Source organism: Scardinius erythrophthalmus, assembly GCF_964197995.2.
Source record: "Scardinius erythrophthalmus genome assembly, chromosome: 13".
In the NCBI taxonomy this organism is placed as follows: domain Eukaryota; kingdom Metazoa; phylum Chordata; class Actinopteri; order Cypriniformes; family Leuciscidae; genus Scardinius; species Scardinius erythrophthalmus.
In genome coordinates, this window is record NC_138233.1 from 10,256,712 (window position 1) to 10,275,160 (window position 18,449).

At 39.5% G+C, this 18,449-nt stretch overlaps 2 protein-coding genes across 2 annotated transcripts in view; one reads left to right on the plus strand and one right to left on the minus strand.

The window, feature by feature from the left end:
• The window catches only part of ctnna1 (catenin (cadherin-associated protein), alpha 1), a 141,708-nt gene that overhangs the window by 64,776 nt on the left and 58,483 nt on the right, over positions 1-18,449 (minus strand). The gene's annotated exons all lie outside the window — the stretch shown is intronic.
• Positions 541-3,403, plus strand: lrrtm2 (leucine rich repeat transmembrane neuronal 2; the record flags this gene model as incomplete). The annotated part of the gene is made up of 3 exons (XM_081383453.1): positions 541-703; positions 1,085-1,180; positions 1,776-3,403. 3 exons carry the CDS (start codon positions 541-543, stop codon positions 3,398-3,400), a joined length of 1,884 nt encoding a protein of 627 aa, XP_081239579.1. The 3' UTR covers positions 3,401-3,403.

Here is an 18,449-nt window from a genome sequence, read left to right on the forward strand (position 1 = left end):
TTGCTAGTGACGCGTTTTGTGCAGAAAACCTGAACGAACGAACGAAAGTGAGAGAGAAGGGAAGGGCCAATCTGATTGCAAGTCATCATATATCAAATTAAATATCAGCTTCCTGAGCCAACTTAATTATATTGTAAATGCATTCATCAACACCTAATTGAAGTAAAAACCAAAAACAAACTAAATAATTTGAAATCTCTTGTTTCAATTTACAGCTACAAAGGGGTGAAACACTCAACAAAAGCAAAGCACTAACACACACATATACATGTATATAAACTCATACAAAATATACAACCTGAGCAGACAGGAAAGAGACGAAGAGATTTAACTGTAATTGTTAATTTCGGCTGTGAACTGCCGCAACACGTTGCAGTTATCATATTCTGACTGTGACGAACCAGAGGAAAAAAAGTAAGGGAGGGGGAGAATCAAACGCCAAAGCACTGTGCAAGTGTGCAAGGCGGAAAGTGAGCGAGCCAGGGAGCGAACCAAAGCATGCATGAGAGAGGGAGAGGGAGAGAGAGAGAAACTGCACTGATGATCGACGCCAGCCTGCCACCACTCTGTAGCAGTGAGTGGCTGCAACAAAAGCACAGAATAACATCTCAGCTCCTCTCCTCTGCTTCTCCCCTCACTGCATCTCCCTTCCTCGGTGCCGAGAACTCCACAGCAGCAGAGCCACACGGAACCGCCGTCGCAAGTGCAGCCTCTGCCTGCCATCAACAAGTTAGGGATAAAGGACATTGAGTACTGAAAGAGGAATGCGTGATCTTCAATTAACCAATTGAGCTGACATCATTGCGGTGGAAAAGGAAAGAGGCAGCTAAGGGACGGAGGGATCTGCTCAGCGGTGCTGCTTTGGATGCAAATCATCAACTTTAAATTTAAGGATTCTTGGAAGGCAAATAATGCTCATCTTTTCTTAATCTGGGAATTGAATAGCAGGACTGAAAAAAAGGAGAGACCCAAAAAAGAGAAAACCGCATCCCAGGACATGGAATTCCTGAATTTGGTTCAACTGGGGGGGCTCAGCACTTCTTTATTTCTGAAGAGCTTGATTCCTCTTGTATTTACCCAAAAGGTTTTTTTCCCTTTGGATTTCTCTTCCATCTGGCTGCTCCAAAAGTCTGCGGAAAAAGACAGTTGAATGCAGCCTCCGATGTACACAAAAGAATGGGTAAGTTAGCCCTTTTATTCACAGAGTCTGGACCTGAATAGGCAATGTAGTGAATAGGAGGGGGGACAGTGGCTGTCAGGGTCTCTAGAAACATCTATATACTTAAAATTCTGCTTTCCTTTTCTTTCCCATACGCTTGTAATATTTAATAAGTGGTCCTTTCCAGCAGAGGGAAAAAAGACGACTTACAAGCCACTTAAATTACTGCAAAAAAAAAATAATTAAAATGGAAAATAAAAGGCATATTCAGTTGGGGTGGGGGGAGATAAAACATCCTGAAAGAAGAGAAAAAAAAAAAAAGAAAAAAAAAGAGACTAAAAAAACTAAAGGACTCGCAAATAAATTGTAATATTGCAATACTGCAATCCAAACACATGGATGGATCATTTCTGCATCAAAATGACTTAAGCATAACTATTAGTGCAATTCATTGAACATTCATTTTAAATGTTAATTTAAGATTCTTGGATCAACAAGCAGATTGCTTTGGCTGTTGACAAATACAGATAGATCGTGCAAGAAAAATGTTTCTGTGTACTGCAGAGATTAGACTTCCCTCCCCCCAGTTTATTTTCTTATCTTTAAACCCACCCAGGTTTCCATTCAAGGTGGCCATTGGTGGGACAAGCACCAGCGGCACTTTGTGTGATCAGCATGCTACTGTGCCTCCCTCCTGTGTCATGCACAACCTGCCCCCAGAAATGCCGATGTGAAGACCTGCAGTTTTACTGCGACACACAGGGGCTCCTGGCGCCCCCAGACGGTGTGGATAAAGGGGCCCTTGGACTTTCGCTTAGACACAACAGCATCAGCGAGCTCAGCTCAGACCAGTTCTTTGGCTTCACCCAGCTTACTTGGCTTCATCTGGACCACAACCAAATAACCACAGTGCATGAAGATGCCTTCCAGGGGCTGTACAAGCTCAAGGACCTTAACCTGAGCTCAAACCGCATCACCAAGCTGCCAAACACAACCTTCATCCACCTCATCAACCTGCAGATCTTGGATCTCTCCTTCAACCAGATGATGGCTCTGGAGCCTGAGCTTTTTCACGGGCTAAGGAAACTTCAGATCCTTCATCTGCGGTCAAACTCCCTGCGCACGACGCCCGTGCGGGCCTTCTGGGACTGCCGGAGCCTGGAATACCTTGGCCTGAGCAACAACCGGCTCCGTAGCCTGGCCCGGAACGGCTTTGCCGGGTTAATTAAGCTCAGGGAGCTCCATTTGGAACACAATCACTTGACCAAGATTAACTTGGCACACTTCCCTCGTCTGGTTGCCCTCCAGTTCCTTTATCTACAATGGAACAAGATCAACAATTTAACATGCACCATGGAATGGAAATGGACAACTCTGGAGAAACTGGATCTCACTGGGAACGAGATACGTGTACTCACCCCCGACGTGTTCGAGACTTTGCCCAGCCTCAAGATCTTGCTGCTGGATAACAACAAACTGACCAGCCTCGATACCCAAACCATGGATATGTGGAAGTCCCTAACTGTGATCGGGTTGTCAAGCAACCTTTGGGAATGTACCAAACGGATCTGCAATTTGGCCACTTGGCTGAGCACCTTTAAGGGACGATGGGAACATTCTATCCTCTGCCACAGTCCCGAGTACTCACAGGGCGAGGAAATACTGGATGCCGTTTACGGATTCCAACTTTGCCAAAATTTCTCGGCCCCGGTCATACTGACCAGTACCAGTACGGATGCCATGCTCCCAGAGATCACAAGCTCCCTGTTTGGAAATATGCAGACCCCTACGCAAGACTTCTACGCAGAGGATTTTGGGAGCTTTACGATTGTCACTACTACTACCACCACCACCCAACCCCCACGCACTGCCCTTGCTACTACCATGACGGTGGAGGGGGCAGATGTTACAGAGGACTACTCTGTTTTGGACAACACGGTGCTGACCCAGAGGGTCATCATTGGCACCATGGCTCTGTTGTTTTCATTCTTTCTCATTATTTTTGTAGTGTACATATCGCGAAAATGCTGTCCTCCCACTCTGAGGCGGATCCGCCATTGCTCGGCCATTCAGAACCGGCGACAGATGAGGACCCAGCAGAGGCAGCCAATGGCGGACCTGGCTACACAGGTGCCCTATAACGAGTACGATCCCAGTCACGAGGAGGGTGCACTTGTGATCATCAATGGCTATGGGCAGTGCAAATGTCAGCAACTGCCTTACAAAGAGTGTGAAGTATAAACTATTTATTCTTGCTGTTTATGGGTTTAACCATTCGTCCATTTCAAAAGATACAGGGTTTGCTTTTGGACATTTTTTGTTCCCTTTTCAGTTTGTATGAAGACAGTTTCTTTGAAATTGTTAGCTTTGGAAAACTATGAAAGCTTGAGATGACTGGGATGAATTTGAAAAGCAGAAATATAGAGAAATCCACAAGTTTATTTTTGTAATACAAATGCAAAGGTTCATATCTAGCTGGGGCAATCAATCTCAACAGAGGAAGGTTGGATGCATCACTACATCACCAGTTTGTGTACTATGTATTTTGCAGCACAGAGGAGATGAGAAATCTATAGCCAAACCGCCTGGAACCCTGTGCTCCAGAAAACAGTTTATAAAATGACATATCTTCTGATAAATGGTGAAATTTTATTACATGGGAAAATAGTTACATATGCTGAGCATTGCAAATTTAAAAGGATAAAAAAAAAAGATTTTGTGCACATTAGCAACACTATAGATCTCACTCACATATTCACTTTTGGGGAGAGGAAACAAAACATACACAATCAGATGGATACAAAGCATCATTTTTAACACCTTTTCTAAATTGAGAACAAATACTGTTATAAATTGAGCCACATAATGAAATTTAGATTTGAACAGGGAATTCAACCCACTCACGTTACTTGGCTTTCTCATGTGGCAGAAATGATCCTTTCACTTTCGGGTCTTAAATTCAAACTAATGAGAACACTTAACAGCCTTCTTGTTTCTGTATTTGGTTAAATTCAATAAACTCTTTTCAGTTCCTTGAAATCTTAAAGCCTTGCACTTTGTGCGAAAAGGTTAATGTCCAATATGGCTCTAACAAAATGTCCAAACAAGCTCCCTCTATTACAACTTAAGCAGGGATTTACTCAATGTTAAACAGAGGCGATTGCTCAATTTTCATTGTGCATATATTCTTACATAAGATTGCTTAAAACACTGACATCCTCACTGTGACAGAACAATGCTGCTTAGATCACTGCATCATTAATTAAATGGTAGAGATCATCAAAGAAAGCTAGATGAAGCAAACACCAGCGAGAATAATTTCCTAGTGAGAAGGGTAGGGAAAAGAAGGAATGCAGAGGACACTGACAATTGTCTCCTAAAAATAAATGTGCATGCTTTGTGTCGCACTGTTCAAATGCAGCAAAGACCATACTCATACCTAACAGCTTCAACATTGAGTCAATTAAGCCCTGGGAAAACAAATCTAATGTTCTGTCACCCAAATCCTCTGCCCTGAATGTTTCAGCCTCCTCGGCCAGTACAAAATCAGTGCATGAGATCTGCTGCCTTCATGGAAATAAGAGCGTTATTACTTCATAGCCTTGCTCCTTTTAGTCTATGAATACAAAAAAGCCTTTTTTTTGTGTCTGCACAAGAAATTCCAGAGGTTCATACCAAGGACACAAAATAAACCGAAACAGAGAGAAAAGCTGAAGTAAAGCGTAGCGCAGCTCTCAGGAGAGCATGCAGAAGACAGCAGGAGGCTGGGTCAGGAAACATTTGTATGCAGCACTGAGAGGACAGGCATTAGCATCAAACTAAAGAAGCTGCTGCTGCAGTAACTTAGCTCTTTGTGTTGAAATCAAGAGTTGAGGGCAGGGATGCATAGGGGGGTAAAGGAAGCACAAACACCAGTTAGCATCTAATTTAAGTCAATGAGCATCTTAGAGGCCACCGAGTGAGGCTGAATCAGGGTACATAAACCATTAGAGGAAAAAATAACTGCATGACAAAACAGTGAATGACAACACCCTGGGCAAGATCTGGAAAGCACTGAATGCCACACTAGTCAAGCCACAATTACTGCCTCAATACAGAAAAAAATATTAATCATCAAGCTATTTATCTTAAGAGAAAACTGCTTTAGTCATATCCTGGCAGAAGGTTTTGGTGTAAAGCTCAAAATCAGAAAATTGGCATCTATATCAAAGCTTTTCTGGTCACCTACCTAATGGTAGTAGAAAAAAATGAAATTAAGTATGCCGAAGAGATTGGTTAAAGTTGTCCTCTAGAGGGTGCTGTAAAATACCATGAATGAGAAATGACTGCAAAACTTATTTTCTCTAACTCCAACCCTGTAAAAGACAACTTTATGTTGGTAAAAACAAATAGAAAGGGAATGCAGGTCTGTGCGGCTGATCTTTTCTGTGCATCCAGAGGTGTAGCTGGGCTCTTGCATTCCAAAATGTTTTTTTTCAAATGCTGTTTCACTAAAAGATTCAAATCAGCTAACATTTACTAAGCCAAGAACATCCACCAATGGTGTTGCTTTGTTTTGGATTTAGCCAAGCTTTGCTTTGTGCGTTCCTCAAAAATCCTTGCATGTTTAAAGAAAACAGATTACCTGCCACGCACACTAGCACCATTAAAAAAAAAAAAAAAAAAAAAAAAAAAAAAAAAAGGCCAAAAACCCTCATTATCCTGATCTGATAGTTTAGGCGTTTGTGACGGGGAAGAACGACCTTCTAATGAAATTCTGACAAACTGTTTAAACTATCAGCTTATAAGCAATCACTGAAACCACTGAACATGAATCCATTTGCACTCCTGTAAACTTGTTTTTGAGGGGGATCTTTCCATACGCTGAAGTCCTGCTGCTCACTCTGGCCAAAACAGTCCCTTCAAATCACAATCCAGAAACTTCTTTGTGCAAAAATGAATGCTTTTCACCCTCCTCTTCCCAAAACCCCGCTTTTTCCTTTTGTATTGTAATATGTACTATTTCATATCTGTATAGTGGGTAAAGATGTGGCCAACTGAAAAGATCTTTTTTTCCTTAAGACGTATATTTTTAAATAAAAATGTTACAATTTATAAATGTTTTGGTCTAATATGCTCTTTAGGTACATAAGGTCATACTTGCCTGTATATACTGTTGGTTCCTTTAAAATATCTTCTACACAAAGGATTGTAGAAACGTTATCATGTATTAAACGTGCTGAATACAGAGATGGCTGAAAGCCTTTTAAGAACGATGCACTCAGGGTATTCGGTCTAAGCTTCAGGCAAGGTGCCCTTCTGAAGTAAATGGCTTCTGATATCATTAACATTATCATAACCCTGCACACACCTGCCCTTCTATACCGAGATAACAACCTGCCTGAATGACTGGTATCAAATGCAACACAACAGAGATTCCACTCTAGCCCAGGGAAGAATAATGTTTTAATCAGCTTAAAAATGCTATTATAAACATGAGATGATTGACATTGGTTAAAAACGATTATCTAGCCCACTAATTCTTGATTTAAATATGATCTAAATAGTGGTAGGTAGGAGGACATTGGCAGAAAAGCAGATCAAAAGTTTTACAGGAGAATTATGGGACCATTACTTCTCTCATGTGAGGTGCCAAATATTTCTGTCTGGACAGGTTTTTTCTTCTCTATTCCTCTGAGATTCTTCAGTAAGCAGAGAACGTAAAATGGTGCTGATGCATGACACTACCGGTGGGAAATTACTGAGGTCTCAGATGCTCTAGAAATACTGTTCCAAATATAAAATGAAAAGAAAATGAAAGTTAGTCACTCTGAACCCACATCACTGATTTTCATCCAAAACTGTGCATTGTAAAATCTGAGCTTTTGCCCTTTTTTTTTGCAATATATAAAATATGAAGTAAATACAAATGTAGGTATATTATAAAGCCATGAGTGAAACCAGTGATTTCCTCAAAACTGCATCTGCAGCCTCTGTGGAGGTTTCAATGAGGGTGAGTGAGGGTGGCAGCAAGAATATGCCACAGTAGCTACACGCCTGTGTTATATACTGTGCAATGCACAAGTACTGCAGGGCAAGCTGGAAGAAAACCAATTTACAGTGCAGAATATAGGGGACCAAAAACATAAATAATACGCCGACTGTTACTGTATGCCTAACCTTGGGAGTCTAATATATCAGGCACTGTGAATATCAGCTTTTAAAATAAAGCCATTTAAAATGCTTTTTCTATAAATAATACATTCAGCTACCCAGCCACTTCAACAACAATGACATTGTGTGTGTCATCCATGATTTCTGCCTGACAGTTTATAGATTTTAAATCATTTGTAAATCGAGATTGAATAACCCAGACAATAGAATTGTTTTTAATGATGATTTTACTGCAAGAGTAAGGTAAACAAGAGAAGCAATTGGTCGACTACCTCCGGGCAGCTGTTGACCACTGGTTCATAGATGTACCTATGCATTTTTTCCCAGATAAAAAAGAAAAGTTGTTGGGGAATGGGGGGCAGGCAGAATGGCTGAAGCTGAATATGATTTATAGAGGACAGCCGTTTCTGAAGCCTTCTTACAGAGGCTTCAGATGCAGCGGCATTCTAAGGCTTTTCACTCACTGCGAAAAGCCATTAACTCCAAAGGTCATTTTTAATTTGTTTGCAGCCCCTGCATGGCAGAGGTCTGTCCCCATCTGAGGAAATGAAAACAGAAGTGAATTAACTCTGGATTTAAGTACACTAAGATGAACATAAGAAAGTGAGAGAATATTGTGCGTCTCAACTTTGTGCTCGAACTGTACGGTGTGTACCCAATTACGAAAGCTCGTTTAAACCCTGCATGAAGTCACTGAACACACACAAATGAAAAGGCAACTCCGAAACCAGATGAAAACAGGCTAATACTTTGAGGATTTCTTATTGTATCACGACAGTCGCTCCAACCGTTAATTCGCTCCCTTTGTTTTTAAGTCTACAGAAAAGGGTCTTATATTCTCTCTGCATCATTTCCTTAGAGCTCTGAGCTCTCAGGGACCACAGAGGATGAATGGACACCTCTCTTCAAAACAAGTCTCTCAAAATGAACTATATTAAAGCAAAGGGCCGAAGCTCCATTAGCCACCAAGGGTAGTCATCCCTCATCCACTCCCTGATCAAAGTAGTCAACAAAAAGGAAATGATAGAGAGAGGCGCAATGCGGCTCAATGAACCAGCTAGCGAAAAATAAAAGCATTTTTTCGTTAGATTCAGCTGAAGCACTTTTGCCCCGGATGATAAGATGATACCAAATGTTGTAGTACTAATTACTAGCTGTGCATGAAAAAAGTCAAATGCACAACCTCTATTCTGCAAAGGTAAAAAGATAAATACTTTTTTCTTATTTACCTAGAGAGCGATGTTACAATGGGGACCATGGCTGCATCCGAAACCGAATACTTCGATATTATATAGTGGGTGAAAAACAGTATGTGATAAAAGTAATATGTTCACAGTATTCATAAAAGATTAGGCATGTACCCGGATGACCCACTACTTCTAGCGAGATTCTGAAGTATGCATATATGATGGACACTTAATTATCCTATGAGGCCACGGGAGAGGATTTGTGAATAGCAGTGAAGCGACGCAACTGACGCTGGTAGGTCACATGATGACAACATGGTGAATGTAGTACATCTGGATTATATTCACACTATGCACATTCATACTATATAGATCATCCTTTTTTAGTGGTCGTGAAGTAATTACTTATTCAAAATAAGTAGCAACTCAGAGTATGCAATCTCTGACGCAGCCCGTCATACATTCAGTGCTTAATATGGCGGATACAGGTGCGTCTTTCGGCGTGAAAGACATTTCAGACAGTTGAAGGAAGTCACTGTCCCAATCGGGCAGGTGCTGCATGGTCACGAAAATTTATTATTTACATGCATTTTCAAGCCTTGCCACACAAAGTCAAGAGTAAGTCAAGAGAACTTGCGCATGCTGTGTGAGATGTTTCATCCTAAGCGCACAGAAAGCTGCTCATCTCAGACAGCTTTTCTCTTTCAAGTCTCCTTACGCTTGAATGGATAATTCACAAATCTCAAAATGTCTGCCTTGGCAATTATAAACGTAGTCATTTATGGTAAATAAGATAACGCATGTATATCAGCATATTGGATCCGTGCATTAGTCTTAAAGTGACAGCAGCCTAAAATTCTTGCTGCTGTCAGTGTATTTTTGACTTTGATTAACATTAAAAAAGAAATCACTCGCTGCTCTTCACCGAATAACTTTTGTAACTTTAATAAGAAACAGTCTTTATTTAATGTACAAAGTGAAGTTCAGTGTATATGCTTATATGCAGTGTTATTTTTACATTTAATTACTTTATTCAATTTCTATAACTGACAATTTCTACTGTTTGCCCTACCTGAAGCTGTGGTTTCGAAATTGGAATTGAGAACTGTTCAATTTCACTGGAATCTAAAATGTTGGTGTCATAACCTTATTACGATACAAGGATACATGGGTCAAAAACAACTATTTCATCAATTTATTAGTTTTTATTGTGGTGGGGCCAGTGAAAATTGTATCATTGAATTAATAATCAAAATCTCAAATCAAATCGATATCTTGTGAAACGGATTCGAGACAATTTGTATCGATACCCAGCCCTACACTGGACATCTATACATAATGTAACGGTGTTGTGTGATATATTAGTTGATACTAGGGCTGAACGATACATCGAATTTTCATCGATCGTCATCATGATATGAAAACATCGCAACAGACAGCCTGACGCGATGAATAATGCCTGGTTCAGATTACAAGATTTTTGTGTCTGTTACGATAGTCACGGTGTCAGATTACACGATTTTGACTCCTAAAATCTTGTCTTGTCATGGACAAGAAACGTGTCAGACTACACCTTGCTTTCCGACCAGTCATCGCTCGCTCACTCAGGGCCGTTAAAAAATAAAACGTCTTTCTGTTTTGATGTCGTGAAGCATCGCAGACGCGAAGTAGGTTGTCGCCCACTATGACACACTATATATACACGAGATGAAACGATCGAATCTTGCACCCGATGCCCGTTGTCGTTTACGAATCTCCACAACACTACGTCAAATGGATCGTGCCAAAATCGCGCTAAAATCATGTAATCTGAACCAGGCAGGTAATAAACGTTTGACCTATCACGCAAAGAACCTATTAAAGCACTAAGACATGGGAACAGTATAACTAACATTCACATTTGAATATTTAACGCAAGTCATATCGTCATCGCAATATTAAACAATGTTATCGCACATGGCAGCTTTTCCTCATATCGTGCAGCCCTAGTTGATACCTTGGTTAAAAAAAGCAACTAAAAGGGGAAAAAAATACTAAAGGAAAGCTAACAGATCTAGGAATGTGTACACAGTTAACTAAGGACTTTATAAAATATGATGCAATGCATGGCAACAGATGCAGAAAAGATAAGTTTTACCAGTTTGATCCACATTTTAAATGTACCTGCTATAAGAGTATCAGAAAGAAAAGAAAGAATAAACCATTACACATGCTTTCAACATTGTTAATAATGATGACCATCACTAGATGTGGACACGCAGGATTTAAATGACAAAACGCTCCATTTATCTCTCACATGGTTGCCAAGGAAACAGTGTTCTGCCAAACTGAATTCGTGTTCATTACCATCTAGGGTGTGACGAACAAAGACATTCATTATCCTTGTTCTGACCAGAAGTAACTTTATGCAGCCCTATTCATGAGAATGTCTGACATCTAAGCATCAGAGGGAAACAATACCAGATATCAAGGTGCATGCAGAGCTAATGCAATGAGTCAGAGCTAATTCACAGCAGCAGGTTAAGAAAAGGCCCCCAATAACACTGACATAACTGTTCTTTGACTTGTCAATAGAGGTGACCTTCATACTACAGAGCTTGGTGACAAAAGCAGTCACACAACTGAATAGAAAAGCATTTTCTTCTCTAAAACACCACACAATCAGAAATAGTCAGAGTCGAGCTGAAAACAGCACTGTGATGTGGCACAGAGAAGGCTTGCCACAGTCACCCACACAGTCTTCATAATCAAATGTGATGCAAGCGTGCTATAATTAAGCCTCTCTGGATTTCATCACGTTTGCCTATTATGTCTTAGTGCCACAGGTGAAACATCTGCATCGCACTTATTGACTCGCTGAATACAGTCAAGAGACAATGTGCACAATTTAAGGAAATCCAAGTAATGCCTCGAACCTCCTGGAGAGGTGCTCTTGAAAAGCAATCAGATATATCGAAGGGCAAATTACATCAAGATCTTGGAGGAAATACCAACCAGATACTGTGACTATAGCCCATTTCTCCTAGTACCACTACATGTCTATTTGATCAAAACAAGCTTTTGCAACCAGGCCAGAAGCAATAAGACTGCCATTTGCAGGCAGGAGAGAAACTACTGGGAAACGCAACAACCCACAGGGTTCAAGGACTCAAGAGCGGTGTATGTTTGAAGCATTTATTATGAGCTTCCAATTATTCTCAAAAACACTTACCAGGTAGGACGGATCAATCTGGATTCTCGTCAGCAAATTCCTCCACAACATTTACTGCTTTCCACATTTTAAAGTTTCTCTTCCCTGGAATCCAAACACACATATTGGACTGGAGACCAGACAAAATCAATTAAACTCAGTCAGATACCCATAACAAGCAAATATATAAGTGGAGGGAAGTGCAAAAACCCTGTCTTGAGTCCGGCCAAACTAGTTTCTTTAGTCATCATATATAGTTTACTGTATAAGATTAAGAAACAATTCTAGACAAGGCTTCAGTCTAGTCCCAGATTAAAATGCATGTTTGAGCTGTTTTAACTGAAAGCAACTTGCACTGCCACATCTTAAAATATGTCAGTGCCATTGTTTTGTCTTAAGATGTTTTAAGATGCACACTAGTAACAACCCTCTACGCACACCTTGGCAATAGTATCGTCATTGGCTAGTACATTTTTTTTTTTGTTTACTCGCCAAACTGATAGATAGAGATATAGTATAAAATACAACAAAGAATATAGCTTACATGTAGCTCGTCGATTCTGCGTGGTTTGAAAGACTCACTCTCTCTTTGCATGTGCGAGAAACACTGTGCTCTCAGCAAAGTGGTGGCACATTGTGCGCCTTTACTCTAGAGTTTACGGTGCGTCAAATACAGGTACGTTGCACATCTATTGAGTTCAATTGAAATACTACAGATCGCTTGGCAGAGAGCAAAACTCAAGCGCTCAGTGTAAGCGAGTGAAAATACATCTATACTCAACTTAGATTTTACTCACCAGTGTGTGTATAAGAATTTATTAGCCAATGGCTAATGATAGACATATAGTCGCCCCGGCTGAAGATTTAGTCGCAAATGCAAGTGATTCACTCGCACTAAAGACGGTTGAGTAATGTTTTTTTTCTAAGGCATGTTTATAAAAGCTACTTAAATCTCCTAATTGAACCAAAGCCTAATCCAGACTTAATCTAATCCCTGTCTGTGAAACCAGTGTAGTGTAACATCATAACCACATCAAAATCTTTAAGTGATAAACCAAAAATCACGTGTATAAAAAGCAGTCCCTCCAGTTTTTCGCGATTCCGCGATCGCTGAATACAACGCAAAATCAACAAATTGTCGCATTTTTTTGCGATCCTGCATAATTCCTAATTTAACCGCAAAATAATCACAAAAATGAAAAAGACCTCACAAAACATTAAATTATAATCACCCAATTGAAATATCTCTAGTTTAATTAAAAGTTTCAATGCATTTTACGTGGATACAGATGTTGCGCACGCGTGATGTCTGTGAGCGGTCTGTCAGAAACATGGCGAAAGAAAATTTGTCTCACCTGCCCTCTCACATAAGCGCCAAGGAGTGGGCTACGCAATATCCTGATATATTGCACAAGAGCATGCACGAGAGTGGGGGTAAATTGTTTTGTGTTGACCGAGTGACTGCCTGACTGCAGTGTGTGTGTGTGTGTGTGTGTGTGTGTGTGTGTGTGTGTGTGTGTGTGCGCGTGCGTGTGCGTGTGACTGACTGACTGTGTCACTGCCTGTCAGCGTAAATTCTCTTTATAGCGCTTGAACAAATACACATAGCAACAATTACTTCAAAATATTCATCTTGGCGAGTATTTACGCAAAACTATCAGTAATAACTGATTGGGACGTTTGTCATTACTGTAGTAGGTCTTAAAGTGACAGTAACCTAATTTACCTGCTGTTGTCAGTGTTGTTAATGTTAATCAAGCAACAACAATAGCTACAGCACAAAAAAAACAACAACAAAAAAACGTAAATTATCCACTGTTTGTAACTGTATCCTTGTATTTATTTGTCCTGTTTTGTTTCTTTTTGTTATTTGTTCCTTTGTTCTTATTTCATTACTGAGTGTTTACTTGATTATTTAAATAATTTCTTGGATGTTCCTGGTTGTGCCCATAGGTTGTTTTAAAAGCTAATTTGATGAGAATTTGATTATACCAAAATAAACAAGCTTTATGCATTTTGTTTGTGATTTGTGTCATGTATGACGATTGTGCATCTGACATAATACTTTTATGGTAAATGTGATGTCCTAATTATAAAATATAAAAATCGCAAATTTTTTCACAAATTTCTGGAAATTACCACCACAAAATCAGTCATTTTGATCGCAAAAATCACACAAAAAAATCGTGAAATCCTGGAGGGACTGAAAAAGGTCCATTTGGATAGCTAATCAGGGTTAATTTTGTCAACAAAATTGCAGGTGTAATTAAAAAGCAAAACAAGTAATAAAAACTCAGTGTGTGTTTTAGCGCAATTTTCTCACGTCATGGGATCACAACACTAAGAGATAGTAAATCTTTTCCTGTTTTTTTTTTTTGTGCGTTCCCAAGATTAGACCTTCCTTAACAATGCCGAAAACCCGAAGTCTCTAGGTGGTCTGGTTGAGGAGTAGATAGAAGTGCAAGATTGGTGCGCACAGACGCACAGAACAGAAATCATGAGTTAACAAGCGCAATTTTGTCCGGTGGAAAATTGCGCTAAAAACATGGCGATAAATTTAAGTAATATCTAGAATATGACAATCAAATCAAGTCAAAATGGCGAGTTTAAATTAATGCATAAGATGCTTGAATAGTTGGTTTAATTTTGCACGCTTGTAATTTAAAATGTTATTTCATTGTCTAAAACTACATGCCATTTTAGAGTAAAAGTGACCTAAATTTATGGATGTGAAATGAAAGACTAAATTTAAGATATTTTTGAAAGCATAAATGAGCCTTGTTAATTTCTCCTTAGATTCAATTGAACAAACTGATAGCACTACAGTTTATTTAGAAACATGACTTTCCAAAAGTGACTTGTCACTAGAAACAGCTCAGTACATTATGCATACGAGGGTGACCTTTTCATTTCATACGCCTACCTGTCGCAGGCAAAGAACAACATCTAGAGTGCGACTGCTGAAACCTCAAAGGTCTTATGAAGACACCTGCAGCGGGCACCAGAGGAGGTGCATTGTAGTCATTCCCCAGGATACTAAAAACAGAAAGTAGTCTGCAAAACTGGACAACATCTAGTTACCAAGCCTCGGCTCAAGATTGAGGGGCAGAGAATGGGGCATGTCAAGCTTTGCAACGTTCATCTGTCTTCACAGAGAAATCAGTTTTGGCATCCCGTCGCTGTTGGCAAATCGTACAGAGCAGTTAATAAACATGGCATGCTATCTGTCTTCATACTGTCAACTTAAGGCTGACGCCTGCCATGAGGCCGATTCTAAGGTGGGTTATTGAACCTTGAGGGTTTGAATACCAATGCTCTTGTTCACGGTAGGGGTGCAACGGATCAAAAAACTCACGGTTCGGATCGTTTCTCGGATCAGAGTCACGGATCGGATCATTTTTCGGATCAGAAAAAAAAAAAAAAAAAAAAAGACAAGATAAATAAACATAAGTTTTGTCTTTTTGTTTATTAACACTTTTAAAATATTACATTAAAATATATAAAATCAACAGTGGGTGCGCGACGGGATGACGTAACGTGGCCATGCTTGATGTGTTTCCACCCATGTCCCGATACCACTTTTTCACTTCCGATACGATACCGATGCCGCAGCTTTGGCTATTTGCCGATACTGATATCAATCCGATATTTTTATTTTATTCTTGAACTAATACTACTAATAATAAAATATATGTATGCACTTTGCTCAATTAGCCACATAAAAACATCTCACTCAAATGGAGAACAAATACTTCTCCAGAGTATAGTCCACAACCACAGTTGATAATGAAAGACTGCCACCCTTTATTCAAAAGGCCTTGAGATATGTTTGGTAATTGTACCTGAATGAATTTAAAATTAAAATAGAACTTTAACGTTATTCTCATCTGAATTATAAATAATTTATTTCTGTATAAAATAATACTACCATTAAAAACACATTTGATTTTCTTTTTTAATCAATGTAGAATGTGTAACTTCAAAATAAACAGATTACTCTGTTTGAGGACAAGAAATGAAAACCAATGCAATATGATGAATGTCCAAAAGATGAGATAATTTTTGCTTTTAAACAGCGTGTGTGTGTGTGTGTGAGTGTGTGTGCGTGTTTGGGTGACAGTTGTAGTTTACAGTTTGACTGTTCCACGTTTCCACTGTTCGATCGCGCCCGTGCCTCTCTCTCTCGCTCTCTCTCTCGCTCTCTCTCTCTCTCTCTCTCTCTCTCACACACACACACACACACACACACACGCGCGCGTCGCATTGCAATCTTGACATCGCAGCCTGTTCATTTTGCTGCGTTCACACGAAACGCGAATAGAGCGTCAAGTTCGCGTTTAGTTCGATGCTTGAACAGTTTGAATCCTTTCGCGCGTCCAAAGCGAATAGGACGCGCCGCGCGCGTATAATGATAAAGCGAGCTTTTGAAGAGAAATAGACGCGTGTTCCAGGGAAGCCAAAATGCTCCCATACAAGGGATTTAAATGACGCGGGGCGTTCAAGCTCCTCCGTTCCTCCGCTCGCCATGACCACGCTGTGTGTGGACTGAACATGCACACAACTTCTTTCTTTTTTTTTCATAAATCAATCCGCGAATCACGTGTGTGCCGAACCGAAGATATTGATCCGAACGGATCACGGATCAATGATGATCCGTTGCACCACTAGTTCACGGTGGGGATCTTTTCTTGTCATTCACACAGTCTGCTCAGATGATCAATAAAAATAAAAAAGCAGAGTCACCAGGAAAAAGTGACAAGATCTTTTGGTTTATTAAGAATGTTAAACACACATTTATGCAACAGTCCATGCGCCCCAATTACCTTCCCAGCTCAAAGATGATCCTTGGCTACTTAGAATACAAGCCCATATGTCAAACTACCAGAGCATATCTGTGACACTGTGGCACCCTTGCAAGAGTTTTTAGTATATGCAGGACGACGATGAGAGAAGACACGTGCATGACTTAATGTTTCAATCATTATTAAATCTTATACAGAGAAAGTTCTGCGGTGCAAGGTGAAATCTAATTTATTAAAATGTTCACCCTTCTACCCTTTCAATTTTTAATTCATTAATATTCATGCTATGACTGCTCCTTAGAGGCCATTCTGGCCACACAAAAAAAAACTACACGCAAAAGCCTAACATCTCTCCATATATTAAAGGAATTACCCAGCTAGACAGAGGTATCTCTAATTAAATCACTAAGAAACCATTTTCTATGACCATTTTATACAACTAAAGAAACTGCTAATTTGTTGACAAAATAGAATTTATCATGCACTAACCAAACAACATTATTCAGCTGCACAGATACAGCTTTGTGCTAATTTCAAAGCTTATTTCAGAAAAAAAAAAAAAAAAAAAAAACGCTTCAATGATACTGTAAACCTCTGCTAATAATACCTACCTTGGGCTGAACCCAATATAAAATGGTCACCCTTGAAAGTGAGCCACACATCACGACACGTCTGTGATGTGTTCAAGACGCACATAGACCAGCACAGGCTATTAACTTTTAATATGCCATTTGCAAAACAATCCTACAATGTCAATGGCTTTAAATGTCTCATAAAACAAGCAGCTTACAAGTTTTTTTATCCGAATGGAAAGAACAACAAGAGCTTGAGCATGTATCTATATAACCCATGAGCTAAATGGACATAACTGCTCTCTAAGAAACAATGCAATTTTACAGAAGACTGTAAAAGAGCCAGTGTGACAAGAATCAAACCAGTGGGACCATTAAGGAACCATTTCTCCTTGGATCTTGACAATATATCAGGGGGAAATGTGTTTTTCTATATTACCTATAAAGCCGATGATGCCCTTGACAATCACAATGGCAAAGTCCTAAGCCTCTTCTGAGGGTAACTCAAATTGGAGTCAGAAATGCTACATCACCAAAGTGAATGTGGGCAAATGCCATTATCCATGACAGTGATATTTAATAACTACTACTCTACCATCGGAAAAATATAAAATATTTCCATTTTGTGGTGGATGTGAAGGGAAGGATCTAGGACACTTCTTTAACATTGTTTTCCAGCAAAATAAAATAAAAAAAGTTATCTAGTTCTAACAAATGCTCACTAGATCAAAACTAAACCGAAAGAGCCACGCTTGCCTTTGAAGCTTGAGCAAGCCATTGATTCTGCTTTTCGAATCATTCAAAGGCTTGCTGTCTGCGTGCATTTCATAAACAGCTTAGCTTACACGGCAATATCTGGTAAAATGAACAATACAAAAACAAACATTTGATATATCTATCCTCTTAGCTGCTTCAAAGTTCAAACTTTAAAAAAAAAAACTCACAAATCATTATGGACATTTATAAAAAATTATACAAAACATATTAGGTGGGAAAGTACTTCAGAAGAAGTCATTAAAAATGAAAAAGTCAAGCATTTACACTAAAGATAAATCACCCTGGTGCATGGGGCTTGGTGGGTTTTGAAAGCATGTAGCACCATTTGTGTTTGGGTCAAACTAATTGAAATATTTGTTTTGGGTGGTTCAGAGGCAATTAATCTTGGCCTAACCTCATTTATCTGCTAGAAAACAATTTATTTGGCTCCTCTGGATATTTATTAAATGCAATTACAAGACAATTCAGGAAGTGTGTAATGCAAATTCCCAGGACCACCTCTCCTAGATTAAGTCTAAACGTAGGTCTAAAAATGTGGCTTTAAACCATGAACCGCAAATGAAGTCCCGAGAGGAACAGAAACCATTTCAAATAGCAACTACGTCTTTG